The sequence below is a fragment of the Barbatula barbatula genome, assembly GCF_947034865.1.
Source record: "Barbatula barbatula genome assembly, chromosome: 12".
Taxonomy (NCBI): domain Eukaryota; kingdom Metazoa; phylum Chordata; class Actinopteri; order Cypriniformes; family Nemacheilidae; genus Barbatula; species Barbatula barbatula.
The window spans coordinates 5,510,917-5,532,786 of NC_136775.1; the positions used below are offsets into that span (position 1 = coordinate 5,510,917).

Consider the following 21,870-nt stretch of genomic DNA (forward strand, 5'->3'; position numbering starts at 1 on the left):
TGCCTGGGAGAGAGAGACTATTGAAAAGGCAGTGGGAGTTTGCAAACTGATCTCTAATTTGAAATTCCTGGAAAGAAAACAAAAACCTGGAGAAGTCATGTTTTTTCTTTCTTCCTTTCTCTTTGTGGATCCCGCGAAGAGAGAAAGCAATTAAAAGTGGCTGAGAAAAGGGACGCATTGTTATTGGAGAACGCTGCTGCATTTGCCACCTTGTTACCGTGGATACACGTGACCATAGCGACCGGAGCCAACGATGAGGGTTTAAGCAGATCAGCAGACAATGGAAGCACTCTGAATTCTCTCTCCGCACTGCAGTGTGTGTGTGTGTGTGCCTGTGCATGTCTCTGTGTGCCTGTTCGTGTGTGTGTGTGCCTGTGCATGTCTCTGTGTGCCTGTTCGTGTGTGTGTGTGCCTGTGCATGTCTCTGTGTGCCTGTTCGTGTGCGTGTGTGCCTGTGCATGTCTCTGTGTGCCTGTTCGTGTGTGTGTGTGCCTGTGCATGTCTCTGTGTGCCTGTGCGTGTGTGTTTGTGCGTGTTTTACTTCATCACTGTCTTAAGTGCACCTGCTGTTGTGACCTGCTGATTATGTTAGCCATACAGCTGAGTTATGCATTATTATACAAATCAGATAAGCTGTGCGTGCGTGCGTGTGCGTATGGGTGTCCTCTCTTCTCCATGAGACACTTTATTACAACATGTAATTAATATATGTCGTGTTTTATGCTGGTTAATGCTTGTCAATCCCCCAACACTCATGGACGACCTGAAAATAAATGTCAGGACATTTTTACACTTTGGAGATTTGGAGACCTGGAGATTATTTTAATTTACACAATCTTAAAAATGGTTCAGTTCAAAAGGTTTAGAAAATTGTAGGTTTAAGTATATATATATATATATATATATGTAAAATATCAATAATTTGCAACTAACTATGTTTTTTCAACAAAGTTTAACTATTTTTGTGTGTAGTTCATGCTCTAAAAAGACAAACTTTTAAAATCGTTCACCCCGAAAACTTTTTTTAAATAATTCATCATTTATTCACCCTCATGTCATTCCAAACCTGTATGACTCACTTTTTCTACAGAACACACCAAAGCCAAAGAACATTGGCCCCCATTGACTTCCATTGTATGGACACAATAAAAAAAATGTGGAACAAAACCACTGAGACATTTCTTAAAAAATCTTCATGTGTTCCACAGATGATTTGGACGACCTCAGGTCGAATAAATGATGACAAAATGTTTACTTTAGTAAATCTATCACATTTGATAAGGATTTCAATTGAACATAAAAAAAGCACCTGTTCTCTAAAGCGGGGCATACATACCAACCAACCGATTACCCAAAATGCACCACCCAGAGGGCCATCACTCAACAGTCCCTGTTACTTTCCATCACAGTATGGAGAAGAATCCCCAGCCGCCCAAATCACATCCTGGAAATGAACGTTAATGAATCAAGACCGCAGTGCATTACAGCAAAGCTGCTTAAAGTGGAACCGCCACGCAAGACGAGAGAAAAGAAATGAAACGCTTCTCTAAGCCCCTGCTAGTCACGGCCATTTGCCGAAACAAAGAAGCCCATGTTTGAATAAAGATTTGAGTTATCAGAGCTCCATCGTAGCCCGTTCTGCCTGTGTTTGAACTGTGGGAATTGGCAGCTTTTCAGCAGCACGTTTCGTCTGCGTGCGTACGTTTGCGTGAGAAGTACGATATATGTTAAGAATTGTCTTTAAATGGTGGGAATCGGTGGATGTGCCATGGTACATATTGTGTATGTGTGTGTGTGTGTGTGTGTAGCAGCAAATGTATTTAAGATTGATATCAAACATCCTCCCTGGCAGCCTGTTTTCTTAAGCACCGGTACCTGAGAGGGACAAAAAGAGTCCCTTCCTTTTCCTGTCTCTATTTAAGATATCTTGGCAAAAACGCGCCTTCCTGTGATGTCACATGAGATTTGTGGTTGTCTAGTTCACATACGAACCTTGGGCTTTAAATTGCGGGCACGGACATTTTTTGGCATCCGAGTCCCAAAAAATGTGCTTAGATAAATGTATGTTTTGTCTGAGGCTGAAATGAGTGTACAGGCTGTCGTTTGAAGGGAAGGGGACACAGATTGAGGAGTGAGAGAGATTTCACAGGCTGCTTCTGCTCTATGCAGAAAGCCTCTCCGAATGTCACTCACTTTTCCAATACTTCCCCTCAGAGAAATGAAGGAAAACACACACACACAGAAGCGCAGCTTTAATCATCTGTCTAAGTCTCACACTGATATGGCTGTAGATTAGAGTGGAGAATTATTCAGCGTGGATTTCTTTTTTTTCTTCCCTCATTATGAAAGCTTGTCGCGGGGCGGAGGAACTGTTAGCTGGAGGCTCTCGCATCTGAAAGCGAAGACGCATGGCAGCCGTACGAAAGAGGCTGAGCGTTTTACCTCTGAAAGCTTGAATAGACACAGAGGGCTTTTGACACCGAGTGTCTGTATGGTTTATTCTTCAAACGCAGGCTTTGCTAAAAGCACCAGCACCACCAAGCTGCACTCGCTGAGAGACAGACAGACGCTGCTGAAGTCACACGCTTTTGTGTGTAAAGGCTTTTTTTATTGTGCCGTATGCCGAGATTCGCTTTATTCTTTTAGGCAGATTGTCTGGCATGCACTTTATTGTAAACTGGTACTTTTTACTCATGGTAACCAGTCATTTATTTTGAACGGTTTTACCCAACAATACAATGAGGATCGTTTTAGACGAGTGTCTCACTTCAACGGAAGCAACAAAAAACTGTCAATTTGACACGGTCAGTGTCACAAATAAAGTCACTTGGCCCAAAATATTACTTTGGTGAGAACCTCGTGTAGGAAGTAATATTTTTTTCTCATTGCGTTTTTTGCCAGATCGAATGTCTATACATCTTGCAGCCTTTTTAAAAAAAAAATGTATTTAGGTTTTAAATAAACTTTTTCATCGTGCTCTCAGATTTTAAAACGCGACTGTACCTTTAAATCCATTCAGTTTTGTAAAATAAGTATTCAGATATTAGTTAAGTCAGGCAATGACCAAATATAACCAGATTAAATCCATCCCAAACCCGCAACCATCTAAATCGCTCTTAGTTGAATTCAAGTCAAGAATGAATTTAAACTCCAGTGAGGCGTTTGATGCTTTGAGGGCAATCTTCTGCCATACTGATTGAATCTTAAAAACAACATTGCTAACAGGAAAGAGTCTCTCACGGTGTGTCACCAGAACTGAAAAACTGTTTCCCATCATCACGGCCTTTACCAAACCCTCTGAGAAGAATTGAACTTCATGACAAGGCACTTGACAAAGGGTCTCCTCGGAAAACTTAATCCTAATCAATTTGACATGCAAGAACCGGCACGCGCGTACCTTTCTGCCCTACTTCAGTCATGTGACCGCTTCGGATGATGGCTCAGGTCAGCCCTTACAAATCGTAGCCTGTCTCTCCCTCTCTTTACCACACATGTGTTAGCACTCTCATCCCGGCGTGCTTGAAACGTAAACACGCCCGTGGAGCCGAGCAGCTCTGCTGTTAAGTGGGCGATGCATCATCTCAGCAGAAGTATGCATGACGCGCATTTGGATCGCATTATTTCACTTGTTGAAGTGGAACAGCTCACGTCTGGCCCCCGTAATAGGGCCCAGCTGCAGGCAAACAGACCGTATGAGATGAGTGAAAGAGTTTTTCGTGGAGTGCGTGACATAGCTAATAAAGTTGTCCAGATACATTGTCGAATGGTACCTCATTTCTTCACGTGTGTGTGCGTCATAGGGTGCTGTGATCACGCCAACCATGGACCACACCATCTCCATGCAGCAAGCTAACATGATGGGTCCCCTCGCCCAGCAGATGAACCATCTGTCCCTGGGTACCACTGGAACTGTAAGTGTCCTCTCTCTGTCACCGGTTTTGTCTGGTGATGTGCCACAACTCATGGTCTAGTCACACAGAGACTCAACAAAATCCAAAACAATTAGCAAAGAGTTCAACTTTTCACGTCGAGACCAAAACTAATAGCTTTTTTTTATCAAATATTCAATGCAAAGTAAAATGAACTGCAGTAATGCAGAATACTTCCAGCTCTTCTGCCAGCCTCCATTAATCGCAGAGAAGAGAAAAGAAGACAAATACTAATTAAAAGTTTGCAAACAGCCATAGGAAAAAACAAAGGACAAACACTACCCAGGGGTGTAGAAAATACTGAGAAATGATAATGAGAGGAAGATTATGGTGTCAGGCAAAATTTCACATAAGGTACAAGTTAAAGTATTTTGCTAAAAACATTAATAGAAGTAAAATATTTAATTTGTTGTATATACCATGTGCACTTTGCACTTACATAATACATTACTTTGTAAACATTTGAGAAGATAGCAATAATATCATGGATTATAATCAAGGTTATTATATTTGACAAAAATTTAAACTTTTAAAGCATTTAGATTTATTGAAATTAAATAAAATATTGTTCTACAATTATTGTAAAAACTAAACTAAATGGAAATGTTGACTCATAAATAAGATGAAATAAGGTACTCAAAGTATAATAGTAAACATAAAATAGCATAAAATATTATTATATAGCAACATAAAAAAAGGAATAAATAGTCAAATCACAATAGCATATAACAATATTGCTAAAACATTAACTAAAATTAACATAAAAACTCTAAAAATAAAAGCTGATTTTAAATATTAATAAAACTTCAATAAAAATAAAAACTGTAATACTTTGATTATAAAACCATGTTTTGCATGGAAATGCATTTTATATTTGACATTTTTCTCCAAAATGACTTTGAAATGTAAATGTAATATGTATGTGAAGCCGCTTTGCAATGCAAATGAGTAAAAAGCGCAAAATAGAAATGTAATATAATTGAATTGAACGTTTATGAATTTAGTGTCTGAAATATATCAATATTTATTGATTCATTTTGTACCCAAAGCAAGCATTTCATATCTCGCCTTTAGAGCCAAAAGGTACCTTTTATTTGTAAGGCTTTAGGACACACCAGAGGTCTTGTGTATAAACATGCACAGAATGAGCATTTAAACGATTTTTTTCTCTCACATATCATGATTTATATAAAACATACGCGCACACCGTACAGACTTCGACGTAACTCGACGTAAAGCTGTACAGGTGAGGCCCCAGATTGTAAAAGGATAATTCAACTAAAACAAAAAATTCTGTCATCATTAATTCACCCTCATGTTGTTCCAAACCTGCATATGACCCTTTCATCTGTGGTTTGGAAAGACATGAGGGCGAATAAATGAATTTTCATTTTTGTGTGAACTATTCCTTTAAGCATCAAACGCTAGTGTAGTGTACTTGCTGATACCCTCATATGTTTGATTGCAGTACATGACTGCGGCTGCTGCTCCTATGCAGGGGACCTACATTCCCCAGTACACTCCGGTGCCTGCCTCAGTGGAGGTGAGTTTCTGCCTGACTGCATCTATTCGCCGCTCTCACTGATTAGATGACTGGTGCTAATTGAACGTGTGCGGTTTGGTCGCCTTGGGCCGAAATCCACCCACTACTTCCTTAGTGTGTTTTATTCCGGCTTTACAAGGCCTTACTTCATCGTGCTGCATGTGTTAAGTTAATTCCAGTCTGAGTACCCGACACAACCTGAGGCGGCCTTTTCAGGTTAAAAGGCATTGGGTGAGAAGACTTCCTGTAATTATGACATCACTTCCTTGCAGGGAGTGGTGACGGAGGCTTCTCCACAGAGCGTTCCTTCGTCGCAGGACGCCGGCGGTCAACAGCCTCTGGGCGTGGACAACACCAGCGATCACGCGCCCACCTACTCTTTTCAACCCGCTAAGTGAGTTTGTGAGCACTTACAGTATATATAGATCAGACAAATAGGTGGACGGGTGTGTCTTGTAGACACTTAAAACCATAGTTCACGCCAAAATAAAATGTGTGTTATTCAAACCTGCATGACACAAAAGAGGATATTTTGTGAAATGTCTCAGTTTTGTGTCCATACAATGGTAGTCAATGGGGGCCAATGTTGTTTGGTTACCAGCGTTCTTCTTAATGTTTTCTTTTGTGTCCTGCAGAAGAAATTCAAACGAGTTTGGAAGGACATGATGAAATCATTTTCATTTTTGCGTGATAATGGATGTAAAAAAACAGTGAAGTGAAAATCCAAATGTATACGTGTATTTTTTAGTCTTGTTCATCTCTCTCATTCACTCAGATAACCAGAAGAGGAAGGGGGCGTTGAGGTGACAGTGTTGCCTTGAGACTGGGGGACTGCGAGGGAACATTGAAGACGTAACGCAAGAGATAGGAAACACGTTTGTGTCTACTTTCGCACAAGCATCTAAACAAAACAACAAACAATTTATTTAACACCTGGCCCACACCTGAGGACCTTTTGGAGAACTCACATCTAGAACTTCAACACGAGAAATGCAGTGTGGAAGATCGAGCCTACTGTTAATCGGCTGTCCGAAAAAAACGTTACCTTCACGAAGCGACGAATTCAGTACAAGTACAAGTTTTCGTATTGTTTTTTTGTTTTTGAATGTGCAGGTAGGTTTCAGAAACAGTGGGCTTTTCTATTAGATGAGGAAGCACGTTCTTGTTAAACAGTGAGAGATGGAGCTAAAGAAGTCTTCCTCGGATTCTAAGCTATTATTCATTTTCTTTTTTATGAGTTAGATTTTAGTTTTCTAGAGAATATCAATGTTTTTCATCTTTGTTGCCTTAATTTCGAGAAACATCTAAGACGTTTTCCTGTCTGAACCGAACAGACTGACCAATGCAGTAAAAATAAGCAGAAACCGAAAGGAAGACTACGTGTATAGAGCAGAGAGAGAGAGAGAGAGAGAGAGAGAGAGAGAGAGAGAGAGGGGTCTACTGGAGTAGTTTTAAATTAGCAGTGGTGACTTTGTGTTTAAAAGAAAAGAAAGACAAATTATTGTGATGATGATGATGATGATGATGATGATGATGATGATGATGATGATGATGATGATGATTTAAGAGAGTTGCATTTTTTAGAAACAGAGGAAAAAATGTTAATCCACTGCATCATGGAAATGCAGTTTATTGTGTAGTGCAGATCATTTTTAATGGCATTATTGTTTTTATCTGCAATATTTTTTATGAGCTTTAAGGTGTTTTTAGCCTGCTTTGCTTGTTTCATTGCGGAAAAAAGAAACTAAAACAGTAAAAAAAATTGTAATGGCAGTGCAAATCTACATAGATAAGAGCTTGTGGATTAAATCAAAACAAAAAAAAGCAAATGTGTGCAAAAAGCAATAGAAATAGGAAATTGTTGACAATTTCTTTAGTCTTTCTTAGCTGTGGATCAACTGCAGCCCATGGATGGCATATTTTATACCAAAGATGAAGAAACCCCCATCAAGACAGTGGAGTGGATTAATTTTTCATTTGACTTGTTTTCTATTTGAGATTTTTGGGTGTTTTAATGATTATGTTCTAGGTGTATCTGTTTGACCTTGACGGCCAGATCGGTACTCTTAAAGGTTTAAACTTCCTTCCACTGTTGCAGAATCTATGTCAAATGTTCAGTTTGAGAGGCAAAAGCACCGTCGCGGATTTTGCATGAGTGTGATCTTTCCACCAGAGGGCGTCAGAGAACGACTGACCCGTCGTTCATCGTTTTCTAGCCTCTGGCCATGATCTATACCTCTCTATCACTGCACCTTCTCAGTCACTGACCCAGGGTCAGTCGCTACAAAACAGAATCACGCATTCAATGAGCTTTCTTATGGAGAAGGCTGCTGTCATCGTTTTAACTCAACAGGAAGGAATAAAAACACTAGTGTGTATTTAAACTCTGTGTACAGATCACTACCTCACCGAAAGCAATTTTACCATGAGGAAACACAGGAATATAGGCAAAATTTGGGGAGCTTTGCTTTGGGGGCGCTGATATACATGAGCAATTGGAGAAAATAGCATCCGTTTGACAAATGTGGCAAAACAAGGACCCCCAGTCCTCCACATGTTTGCAGTCGTATCGATCGAACTCCTCATGTTATATGCAAGGTTTCTTTAATTAAACCCATGCCGTTGGAAATCTCTCATGAGAAAAGAGAAAACTAAGGTGCCGTTTTAAAAGTGAGATTGGGTGGATGCTCAGGTGCCTTGTGTCTATTAAAGTAAAACATTTACATTCAATTTCGGCATTGCATCTCCAAAATCTGCTATAGTCTTTAAGCTGCCCATTCCAGGGGGGGTACTAACAAATACAAGAGCAAATAGGGGTAAAAATCATGTCTTTATATTAAGTGGGAAGGATGTTCATTTCATAGGATAACACTACAGTAAAGAGTTTCAATACACATTGTGAATTCTTGTCTGCCTTCATGTTTCTAAGCCTCATAAATACACCTCCTAGTTTTACAGTCAGGGTCATGAAGACTTCTCGAGGTGCTCTGGGAATAAATTCAGCTGTCAATAGGAAGAAGGCAGTTGTACTTGGAATTATATTCTAAAAAAAATTTGTATGAACTGTGTACAGGGGGACCCACGAAAAAAAACTAAAGATGAGTTTGATTTGTGTATTTGCTTGTCATAGTGGTTCATGCGCTCTTTATAACATCTTTCACTGTGTTTACCAAGAGTCGAGTCCCGTTGGTCTTCTCAGAATCTCCACAACAGGACCTCTACAACTACGTAATGATATCAATACGCCACCAGGGGGCGGTATTAAAGCAAAATTGTTGACTGTCCACTGTATTGGCGAAGACACTTTGATTTAGTTGATGGTTGGAGGAATATGTTGTCATCATCGTAAGGTCCAAGACAGTACTGCTTCGATAAGGAAAACAAGCTTTTCATTTTCACTTCTTGAAACGAAAACATTTTACAAAAAAAAAGAAAGAAAAAAGTCACTGTGTTTTGTGTCTGTTCTCCACTGTGTGTTCGGAGAGTTGTTTTTATCATGTGCTCGCTGCTATCAAGCGTTCAGTATTTACAGAGAGAAGTAACTCGGGCTCCGAGAGATGTACGTGTGGTTTCATTTAGGAGTACATTATGCACTCTGCAGCCTTCATGCATCTCATCATGGGGTGAATTAATACGTGAGATTAAGCTGGGCGTTTCCTTTAGCTTCAGGACAGAGTTCTCATCCCAGCTATAATGCAGTTAGCTAAACAGTTGTCTGCAAACTAAAAAAGTTGTGCTCCCATTGTGACATTCTGTTTTCATTGGATGTGAGGTCCAGGCCATGCATTGTTAATCTGTATTTGATTGGCTGTCGCGGTTGAGGTCTTTACATGAAGAACGTTCATCGGACTGTCAAGACTTTCAACTCAACGCGAAGGGTCGTGGAATGCAACCAAATTTACCACAAACGGCAAAACCTCAATTTGAGACGTACTGAAATAGAGAAATATTTATGGAATCGTTTTCTGTACAGGTGTTGTTGAAATATGAAAGAGGATTTCGATGATTTTCTGACTTGCTTCACTTTCTTGCCTCCCATGTGCTCGAGCTGTGATCCCGAGAGCGTCTGTAGACCAGTGGATGTTAGGTTTAAACTTCTGTTTATTAATTTTTCTTTTGATGAAGCTTTCAATAAAAAATCTACAAAATCACAATTTTCCGTTCTGTTTGAGCTTTTTTTGTTCCTTTTTACACTGTGCTAAAAGAGAAGACACACGTGCATCGTAGACTGTGACATGCATCTGGAGCGTCTATTTGATGTCTGCATTCACATCTGCAAGACATTTTTGAATCGTCCTGTCAGATGTCATATAGACACATATATATATAGCATGTAAGATGTTTATGATTTAGAATGTGTGTAAAACCGAATTTTCGGAGACGTTTTCCAGATCTTTAGCAGATAACTTACAGAAAGACCTGTGCTGTCTGTACTTTTACAGTGAGCAGACTGCTGTTGTTCATTCAGCATCAAATGTGAAGGTATAGTATGTCGTGTATAACCGTTTCATCAACAACAGTTTAAGATTTAAAAAAAACTGTTTGACACAATAGCTTGTGATAACCTACACCTGTGCTTTTTCTGCTAGCAGACATGTGTACAAACAGACTTCATGCCTCCACTAAAATCTAATATGATATTATATTACAAATGCATCATTTATTTGCAGCTGCCGTTTGGTTGGATTTTTTTATGGTGATCAGTATTTCCAAAGGGTCCTGTTTGGAGCCTATAGTTGCATTTAGGGAAAAATACAATCCTATACAATTTCTCGTAGACAAAAAAGTACACACGTTTCTAAAACGGTTTATACAATGGAAACACTGAGAGTCGAGTGACCTCTGTCGCTCTCTATAGTGGCCAGTAACCATTTGAGCGGCTTTTCCTCCCACTCCTTTCACTCTGATCGATGGGGGGATTGTTCGTACACACAAGCGACCGTTTCAGTCTTGCATTGCCCTTTCAACCCGACCTCCCCCACCCCGCAACCTCTGTCTGTCATTATCCAGCCAACAATACTCATTTTTTATATCTGACATTTAGACAGAAGGAGGGAGTCTCTCTATATTGCACACTACTCAGTTTGTTCTTCTGTTTAAGAGGCTCGATCAATGTAGTGTCTGACACACTGATGTTGCTGTTGTCTTGCTTGTTTAGTCCTAAAATGCATTAAGGTGCTTAACACTGCAAGATTTCTTTTTTCACTTTCAGATAACATGTTTGTATTGGTGAATCTATGGATCCCCAATTCAAAAAGACAGCTTTCATTAGATAAACCTCCTTGCTATTGGCAAAGGCGTCCTTTTACTTTATAATGTACATTTAAAGTAAGCATTTTTCCATTCCGCTCTACATGCATGTGTGGGAAATAGCCGACGTGTACATTATGAACATAGACACCAAACATCATGGTAATTCAACTGCCTTTTTCCCATTACTGGTCATGTTTTGTGTCAGTAAAACGCTTTCCATGGTCTCGTCTTTCTACAATCCCCTCCTTCCCTGCTCCATATGCCCCACCGGTTCCTTCCTAACCGCCACTGCATCCTTTTCCCCTTTTGTCATTCTCTCGATGTTAATGTTTCATAAGGTTGTGTCATGCTGTGCTGGCGCAGGAGTCTATTGAGTTTGCGTAACGTTGAGCTCAGAACTGCTGCCAGAAGGTGTTTAGCCTGTTTTATATCTCTCTGTCTCTCTCTCCCCAATGATTTGATGGGAAAAAATGCTTTCGAATGTTACCAGGGTCAAAGAACATGTTAAATGGAGCTGGAACGAATGCTTGGAAAGATTTACATAAGATTCCACTCTCAATGGTTCCTCGGCTGAAATCATTGTTTTTAATATGTTTTGCACTTTTCATATCCCTAGTGTTTTTATATTACAACCACTTTTTGATTTAAATCAAGTTTCGAAATCTCAGAATTACATTTACATTTCTGCATTTGGCGGATGCTTTTATCCAAAGCGACTTACATTGCATTGTCCTATACATATGTTTCTAAGTATGTGCAATCCCTTGGGTCGAACCAATGACCTTGGCGTTGCTAACGCCATGCCCTACCCACTGAGCCACAGTAAAGCAATACGAAATATGAAGCAATCCTGCATTTCACTGGTATTGACCTACTGTGTCCTGTAACTGCTTGAGTATTGATGTATCTCGTAAGCCGGGAAAGCGAGTAATGGCACGGGTACTGATGCATGCTTGCCTTCGTGCTCAACGGACCTTAAGCAAAACGCTATGCAATGCATTATCCTAATAAGTAAAAAAATCCATATGCTTTGGAAGGAGCCTGGCAATATCTAGAGAATCTCGCACAGACTTTCATTTTCTTTACATGTAAAAGTCTAATTTGATAATGCTATAAGCTACCAATGAGACTGTCGCACTCTCTGCTCCATTAAACACATTTTAACATTTTCAAAGCCGATTTCCACTTATCTTCCGAGCAGAAAATGGAAAAGGTGAACGAAGTTATAACGCAGAAAATGAAGGTACATATTATTCAGGGTTCATTGCCACTTTGGACCTGCAATTTAGTTGAAACCTCTGTGATTTTCCCCCCAAGAAAAGCAAAACCCATTTAGGAGGAAGGCAGGAGTTGGTTCTGGATGTTGCAGATGCCTCTGAAGTTTTGTGATGTCCCAAGCCGGTCAAGCATGACATCTGGAGAGAACTGGGATGACCCTGGATGTCTTGCATGAAGAACCAACCATCTGAGCTGTTTCTATGGTTACCTGCAGACCAGTAACAAAAGCCTTTACTTAACAGTTATTTTTAATGTAGGCAATATAAATACTAGACTTTACTCAACCACAGGTATAGCGTCTTTGCAGAACGATTTCTTAAGGAATCCAAGCGCTGATGAAACCTCTGTTAGATGTCTGTATTGGTCTTGTGCTCGATTGTACCGTACATCATGATGAAATGTAAAACCGCGTTGTTCTGAAAGTGTTTTTCCAATCCTTCACGTTAGCTCTATTTCATGTCTCTTATAAAGAGCAATGCTGTTTCTTGCTGTGAGACAATATTCAACAGTCTGTGTGTTTTTGTAAGTAAGGGAGACAGATGGGATCGTGTCAAGTTTCATTTTATCATAACGGCGTCCGCCTCTCTCTCCTCCTAATGGAAACTGACAATCACATACCTCTCAAAGACAGCGGATGACACAGCGGGGCTCTCGGCCTGCGCGGAAAGCCAAGTCTCCATCTTAATTCCCGTGCAGAGGATCGATTACCTCAGCGCTATGGAAACCGTTTCCAAAGATCTCATCCCTCATTACAAAGCGCAGGCATGAGAGCCGAGCCTCTCAGGAGGCAAAGCACAGTAATGACCTTCATAAAAGAGGGAAAGCAAAAGCTGACTGATGGACCAGGTCTTGGAAGGTTGATGCATTTATCAAGATGACAGGCGCTGTCGTAGGCGTCCGCCTAAAAGGGGAACAGCATGGAACGATAGCCAGAAAATAGATTTTCATTGCATTTGATAATAGATGCAATGTTATCTAAGAGACTCGCAGACTCTTGAGCGTTTGTAATCGAAGGTATTTTGTGTAATGAAGTGTGGTTGAAACATTTGGAAACGTTCATGTAATTGGCTGGGTGTTTGGCGGAAAAACATTGCATTTTGCTCGACTGGACGTGATGTCACTAGGGTATCTGGGCTGCTGTGTTTCCATTAAGTGTAAGTTGGAGGTGAGTTGGACCTCCCACAGTTAAACACACTATAATCCAGACTGACGTCAACAGAGAATCAAGGGAACACTTGGTTAGGCCTACGAGTTAAGTATTACTATAAAACAAAGCAGATGTGAGATTTTTGTAATATCAAAATCACGCTTTTGCTAAGGTGTCCAGCTTCGCTTCATTTTTCAGACTCTAGTATCGTTATGTGTCTGCTCCAGAAATTCGGAAGAACTCTAAATGATTTGTCAATGATCAGCTAAGGCTTGCCAAGATACCAAAGTCCTTAAGCAATAGTTCACTGGAAAATGAAAACATTTTCTCGCCCTCATTCCATCCCAGATGTACGACTTTCTTTTTTCAACAAACACAAAATAATATCTTTTTTACGTTTTATTTTATTTGGAATTCCAAATCCTAGAAGGCACAACCATGGTCCATCATTAAATTAATACAAATGACTCCAGTGGGTTGATAGATGTCTTCTGAAGTGAAACGTTACTTTTGTAGGATAAACTTTTTTTTCAGATAATTAAGCGAGAATTACATGTAAATAAACAGATCAGAGCGATACAATAAAATATGGTGGCACGTCAGTAACAACAAATTTCATGGGTTCTTGCATCTCTTGGTCTTGTGACAAAACCTGCACAGTATATCACAACAAGTCACATGATGCACAAGAACCAGTGCCGTATAAGAATATAACACGGTGAGATTTTAATATAAATGTATTTGTTAATTCATTTTTACAGTTTTATTTTTGGTTGAACTATTCCTTTAAAGAACTAAAAGATTTCTCATTGAACATCTCATCCAACAATAAATGATTGAACATATACCATCAACTATATTTAATAGTTCTGTATAGACCACTTCATCTGGTCCAGAAGCACTTTCTGTATCATTTTTATTTTTTTATCAGAAATTTTACAAATACATTTTATTGTAAAGACATGCGTTTCATATTTTCATTCAGTTGTAAATGTTCTGTTGGTCTTATTTTCAAACGTTTGTCTGGTGTTAAAAAACCTTAACAGGAACTAAATTGGACCCGTGTGGTTTACCTCTTCCTGAAGTGGTCTATACTGGCTTAATGTTAACTCAACGTTTAACTATTTTCTTTGTTATAGGATGTTTAGAGCAGTTGTCCTCAAACTTTATCATCTTAAGGCCCCCTTTTTGTAGAGTGCATTGCTTTGCGCCCCCCCAATAAAGACCATGTAAAACCTAAAGGGATATTTAATTAATCATTTTTATGATTATCTTTGTCATTTGTATTTAATTAAGGCTTAAACATCAGTTCCTTTGGTGGGTGGTCTTATTTTTCTGATGTTTGGTTGCATAAAATGTATTATACATTTTCATAAAATGCCACAAAATCTATGGTTCCCCAGAATCCATCTTGGGCGCCCAGGGGACCCCCAGTTTGAGATCCAATGGTTTAGAGAAGGATCCGAGACAAATCTAAGAATATGATAGCTATAACTTCACCAAAACTTTATGATAAGTGCTTATATATTGACTTTACATATATATTAATTAAATAAATATGTATCTGCATAAGGCCAAGCGTTATCTGTGAATCCTGTCTGGGTTTTGTAAGTGCACAATCTGTCTTATTCCTCTTTTTGTGCCAAGCTGATATCCTCTTTATTCTTCTCCATTTTCCTCCAAAGTTTTCCTGGAGCTGTAATGGGAAACATCACACAGACGCTCTTTTTTCCCATGTTTCCATTCCCGCTTTCAAGATATGACGAACTCCACAGTGGCTCGGATAGCCAGATAGGTTGCCATGGCGTCAGCCTCGACAACATGGACAAACAGTGGCAGTGTGATGTGTTCAGGAGGCCAGGGCAGCACAGCTGGGCACTCCGCTTACTGCTACTGAGTGAATCCAGGTGCGAAAGCGTCTTTGCCAATGTGAATGACACTTTCCCGCTGATCCGAGATCAGTAATTGTTAGCGCTGGGATCCAGGCCCTCCTGAGAGACGAAGAATGTGTATTTTCCACACATGGAGATGTGAAGAGGGCTGGTATTGGGTGTACAGTGAATCACACACATATGGGTGGCGGTCAAAAATGAGAGAATTACAGCTTCTTTTAAACTATTGTTTGTTTTTCTGGGGAGTAGGATGGGTCATTTGCTCATTTTTTATGTTTTAACGCTACACGGGTCATTGCCGATCCGTGCGTGTGTGCGTGCTCTGGTATGAACATGTGTGTGCATATGTGCTGTTAGGGCATTCCATTGGCCTTCAGCATATTATGGATTATCTCGGCATGGATGTAATGGCCCAGTGGGAAAAGGGTTTTGGACGCTCGCAAATGAGTTAACTGATGAATGGAATGCTACATTAAGTCCTGTGACATGTTAAATATTGGCTAACTCCGGCACAGTATCTACACTCTGTGGTATAACCATGGACTGGCCCTGTCAGATCAGACCCCATGTGTCTAACTCATGTTTGTAAAGTGAATGATAATAATTATTTCTTCAAAACAGTTCAGTAAATGCTTAAAGAAATCATGAAATGGTTATAGATGAAATATGGAATAAAAAAGATCACATCTTGCAAAACCATAATTTTCTAATCTTAGGCTGGGAATTGGACATTGTAAATAGCAAATTTTTTACTGGACAAATATTTGTATACTCCCTTTCCCTTGCGCACAAGATGATTAATTAAGGTTGTATTTGTTTACGTTAGTTAACTACATTAGTAAAAGGGAGTCAAAATAAAGCAATAAACCCCGCGAAGCAGTGGGCCACAGTGCGTGTTATTACAGCTAAGGGGGTTTTCACCATGCCCTTAGCTGTTATAAAATGCACTGCATATTTGTGACATCTCCGTTTCAAATAAAAATGACTTGAATATACTGTTTGTCACATTTACAGTAAAATAATATAAATCAGTTTCACGGTATTTATACAGTAGAATTACAAAAGATTACTGGCATCTCTGCTGACAGTATTTTACTGTAAAATAAAATAATACTGTAAAATACTGTTTTCCGTATTGACAGTAAACTGTAGAGCAACTTTACGGTATTCATACCGTAGAATAAAAGTAGATCACTGGCGTATGTGCTGCCAGGAATTTTCCGTTATTTTACAGAGAAATAATTCATACTTTTACAGAATTTATTAATCTAAGTTGAATAAATGAATAGAATACTTATCTGTTAACATTGTATCTACTGACATTAGCAAAGATTAATAAATACTATTAAAATACGTTTTTCATTGTATTGTGAGCTTATGCATTAACTGATGATAATTAATACAATTTTATTGTAAAGTGTTACCCAGTTTTTATATTTATATACAGATATAGACTAAAAGCCTCAAAACTTTGACTTTGACTTAACCTCTGCTATCTAGAAACCTTGTCTTGTGAAATGTGCATCTTGAGCCTGGATTCCTCGACCATTACGTTATCATTCAAACTAGTCTATCCTTAACATTACACTGTCCTGGGATATCAGAGGGCCCTTCTCCTTGGCTGTTTTAGTTATACTCAAAGCCAGGAACATCTGGATCCAATTAGGCCTGTAATGTCACCAGATCATCCCACATCCCAAACATGTTGATCCCAATCGCTCATTACATCAAATAGGTTTTTTCTATGAGAGCAGTATTAATGTTACCTATGATCATTTTGATGCTGTACTCTGTGATATCGTGACATTTTTGTGGTTTGTAAATGGCATGACAAATCAATGTGATCCCTCTCATGTCTCCTGCATCATCTCACACCATGCGTAAGCCTGTCGCTGAACTCAATAAAAAGGGAAGCAACAAAGAAGACTCTTCGTCTACAGACAATTCGTCTAGCCATTATTGTAAAGACTGAATGAGACAGCTCATGTGTGTCAATGACTGTACGTACGTTTTGCTTAGCAGAATGACACAGGGACAGTCCATAATTGAGGATCTTGTTTATGGACACACTGTTGGTGGCTTTAGCTTGATCTTTAACCAAAGCTTAGACAACAATCACAGTTCATTTTTTAAGGGCAGTTTTATATTAAGTTGATTACACGCTCTTAAAATGCTGGGTTGTGTTTAACCCCTGGTTGGGTCAGAAAGGGGCCAACCCAACTGTTGAGTTGCATGAATCTAAACAAATTATGATTTTTGACCCAATCGTAAAGAACAGAAGCGTGTTGGGCTAAAACCACCTAGCGATAATGTACACATGTGCTTTGACCCAGCCATGGGTTAAATACAACACAGTATTTTTAGAGTATGTACCATATTAACGTGCCGCTGTGGAAATATACGGTATACACTATAAAGCCAACATTCGGTCACAAAAGGGAAGAAACCCAACTGTTGGATTGATTAACCCAGATATTTTACAATCCAATAGTTGGGTTTGTTTGTCTCTTTTTGACCCAAACGTTGGGTTAACAATAATTGTCCTGTACATGGAAAACACGCATATGCACACTAAAAATGCTCTGTTGTTTTAATCCGAGGCTTTCACAGTTCTCCTTATTTGTTATGCTACTTGTGTGAATGAGAGTTGAGTGTATAATACGTAAATCTTCCAAAGATTTGGTGCCATGTCTTGAATCAGAAACACTCAGTATCAGTTCAGCAGATCTAGAATCAGGTCACCTTTATCCCACATGCTTATATTAAGCTTAATATTCAAGTGAGAAAACTGATTGCAAATCAGTAATATTGCTCACATCGAATCAACTGTGCATGCAGAGGTTGTTTCAAGCCTCAGGGTCTCTCCAGCATGTATTGACTTAGCTGTGTACACATAACGCTCTCAATACTCCCAGCCTGCCAAAGCTCATTCTGTCACTATCTGTCTGTCCCCGCCGAGAGTCATGTTTTCCAACAGGAAAAAACCCAATTAGCAGGCGGAGTCTCTCGGCCAGCCGCAGGAGTCACCTGTTCATTAAAGACTGACACTTATTAAAGCAGATTTGTCTTCTTAAATTAAGCAGAACATTCGCTGCTCGCACCTCGGCTTTGCGAGCTGAAATTTCTAGTCCAGAGGTCAGGGAATATCTGCATCAACTCTGTGGTTTCAGAGCTCAGAAAAAGGATTTCAGACTTCCTATTTTTCTCTCACTGTCTCGATTTCTTTTCTTTTGCTTCTGGTGTAGGAGGAATTAACGTCTGCGAGTGTAGCTCTCATGATGTACTCGAAACATGCGTACAGTCTAGACTGTGGTGGTTATGCCTGTTCAAGCAAGGTTATAAAAACAGGTTTGGAGGGAACCGGGTTATATTTTAGTCAAGTTAACATGAGCAAGTTCATCACAACATACACATGTTTTATCCATCTGTCCAACTCTCCTTCATACATCCTTGCAGTGCCAGAGGAACATAAAGAGCCCACTTCCGAGGCATTGTTAGGTTCTACCTGCATATATTGATCAGGGCTTTGTTTATTGAGGTTAAACAAATGTATGATTTAAGTGCGCTGTATTTTTTCATTCAATTTATTGACATAAATGCAATATAATATACATAATGTCTTTAGCGGTGTATAAAGACCTTACGTGACGAAACGTTATGTTTTTATTACCGTAGAATGAGCTATTTCTATCTACACATGAACGACATCTTTGTGTCAGCATTGAAAGAGAGGGGTGGAGTGAGCCATTGGTTGCAAATTCCAACCTCACCACTAGATGTCGCTACATTTCTGGACCTTTAAAATCTTTATTTAATTTTTGTAGGAGATTATTTTCTCTTTAAAGGAATCGCCTCTGCATTCACAAACAAACACACTGAACATCAGCGAGGGCTCACCATGACATGACAGATGCTTTGATTTACTTAACGCGTCACTTCCATCAGTGTAACAGCAGGATCTCTCTGCAGGCCCATTAATAATTACACAAGTGAAATACACTGATTTTAAAAGACCAGTTGTCTGGTGAAAGGATGAACATGTGAAGTAAAAGAGAGGGAGTAGAGGAGGCCCTGTGTGTTACATACCAGAGCGATGAGATCAAGGGTGTACAGAGAACAAGAAACACATACCACTCTGCTCAGTTAACACACGCAACGCACTCTCTCTATTTTATTGCAGAACATCACAATGTTTGGCTAAAACACTTGCGTGAACTTAAGGACAGGAAGTGAAGTCATGTATTTGGTGTTGAATCCCCTGTTCAGTTTGACAGGTGTGTTCTCTCTCTCTTTCTGTCTATCTGTTGGTCTCTGTCTGTCACCCTCTTCTGGTGTTGTTTGGAACGTACAACCCATTATTGGGCTGAATGATGTGGGTTGGGTTAATAAGTGAAGACAGGTAACAGAGAGGGTTTAAATGCCTGGAGTGAAGCTGAGGACAGATTCCTTGAGAGGGAGTTTTGTGACTGCGTTGTAAGAATGAGAGTATTGAACTGAGATTATGCGGTTCGAGAGAAAAAGGAAAAGGGCGGAAGGGGGGGGGGGTGATGAAAGTGAAGAAATGGGGGAAAGATAAAAGGGGAAAGAAAGCTGGAGAAAAGGAAAAAATGAGGGAGAGAAAATAGGGATAAAAAGAAAAGGGGTGTGGAGAGTTGAGATGAATTTGGGGCTTGTGATGTGTTTCATGTCAAGAGTCTTGGCTTTCTGGGTTGTTTGGAAAGGACCTTTCAAAATGAGCCAAGTGTCTGTCCCATTTAAAATGATACAAATAGTTAGATGTGTGTGATTGGGAAAAACGCTGGCCTTGAGCATCACAACCCTGCGTGAGCCAACCTCTGTCCCCTCAAATGAAATGTTAAGAGCAAAAACAAAACTATGTTTATAATTTCTTTTGAGATGACGAGAATGTGGACAAGATGAAGACAATGTACCACCCAAAAGTGAGCTGTACCATGGAATAGGCCTACTGTGTCGAACCAAGCAGTGGAAAAGCACCTTTATACACATTATGCTGTGCCAACAGCACCAGCATTGTATTAATCTAGAAATAATACAGTTAGATCATGGGTCGTAATGGAGGAAATTCATTGTTAAGAATATTGATACTTTGAGAGAAAAGTTTGTTTGCAAACGCAACTTTTTATATTGTGTCAAGGCAATTTCAAGTCAAGTCAATTTTGTTTTATAGTGCTTGTAACAAATTTGTATTGCATCAAAGCAGTTGTTCAAGAAAAAACAAAAATAAAACATATCTTTACGGTACTTCCCAAACCTTGTATGTCCAAATTCGCTGTTTTTCAGGAATAAAAATAAAAATACATATCTGCGTATATACATGTGTGCACACACACTGTATATAGACATTTTATATGTAATAAAGTACACCTCTCATAAGATTATTGCAAGTCTTGCAAATGATGAACTAATTTAGATATACTGTATTAGCAAGTTAAAAGAGGAATTGCAATAATATCACGATTACACAGTTAACACACAAAAATTTAAGCCGGGGTGTCCGATGTCCAATTTCGTCTTGTTCAGACAAAGTCGGGCCGAGTACCAAAACAACCTTGTAGCCAATCAGCAGTAAGGTGCACAGGACGGACATTAGTCGAGCCGAGCGCTGACGAAAGCGAAAGATGGGGGTGGGGTATTTTTGTTTAGGTTTTTGAACATCAACAACGGCAAAGACAAATCAGACACCCCGTCTTTAAACGACTTTACACTTTAATCTGACTAATACGTTAAAGCCAATATTTTTAAGTATAAACCCCTTAATCTGATGATGTTAATGTTAACATTCGTATTTTTGCGTGATGAGTCAAAGTGCATGTGCGACACTGGTTGTACTTGTTACTATGATGCACACAGTTTGTTTTGGAGTACACTGAGTTCTTGCACTGCTGTGCACCTGGAAGCATCTCAAGGAGTGGGTGAGATTCTTCTGCTATTTACGTTGAGAGGTTATATTACTGTAAATATGACTATTTTGGGTGTCTGTTAGGAGCATCAGCGTTGGTGGCTGAAGCCAGCTGTAGACCAGCTGTTCTTACACTTGATTCTGTGATGTCAAACTGTAAGCTCCACATTACCACCCATCTCCACCAGCCCTTCCTGATCTACCTCCACGCGAAGATGATTTGGCGATCAGGACTTTCTGACGTGTTTTATGTGAAGAGTTGTAGCTTTCAGGGTTGTTCAGAAAAGACCTTGCAAAACAAGTCTTGCCCATTTAGAAAAATATAATACTTATTCCTCTTGTCTTCCTCAAGCCAGTAAATGATGCAGAGGGTGACATCAGAAAATGGTAGCTGTATTCAAACAAGAATTAATGTATGCAGCTAAAGTTCCTTATCTTTAGTATAGCTTCTTTCATCCATCCTCATCCAGCATGCAGCTCTGGCCTACTATGATTTTCAGATTGTTTAATCTTTTAAGCAAGGCTTTGTTGAGTCAACATAGATTCTTTACTCAAAGCTTTTCTCACAGTTTCTTTTTGTTGTTCATCCAACACGAGCTTAGCAATCAAACAGATGGCATGTCATGCTCTGTTTTTCATATGATTGTTTCAACAGCTGAACTTGGAGTCCCTTGTGTTACCAGCGGCTCAGAGGAAAGGTACAGGTATGAGTCCGGCACCACACCAGGCCCCAAGACCTACAGACACAATCACTACATTTAAAAAATTCACACGTTTAACACCAAATGGTTTAGGTGGTCTGTCTGTGAAAAGCAGTGGTCGCTGATCGTTGTAGATTTGTTCTTATGCTTTCATTCAGTTCACTGTAGATTTTAACTCCTTGTTTTATGAGGCTGCCATGTATACAG

General features: G+C 39.5%; 1 protein-coding gene across 2 annotated transcripts in view; it reads left to right on the top strand.

Moving 5' to 3' along the window:
- The window catches only part of rbms3 (RNA binding motif, single stranded interacting protein), a 156,325-nt gene extending 146,706 nt beyond the window's left edge, over positions 1-9,619 (top strand). For both annotated transcript variants that reach the window (XM_079470227.1, XM_079470226.1), the window contains 4 exons: positions 3,801-3,911; positions 5,398-5,472; positions 5,745-5,866; positions 6,248-9,619. In XM_079470227.1, the coding sequence (XP_079326353.1) occupies positions 3,801-3,911; positions 5,398-5,472; positions 5,745-5,866; positions 6,248-6,251 (312 nt within the window). In that variant the 3' untranslated portion in view covers positions 6,252-9,619. The remainder of the gene's footprint in view (positions 1-3,800; positions 3,912-5,397; positions 5,473-5,744; positions 5,867-6,247) is intronic.
- The last annotated feature ends 12,251 nt before the right edge of the window (positions 9,620-21,870 follow it).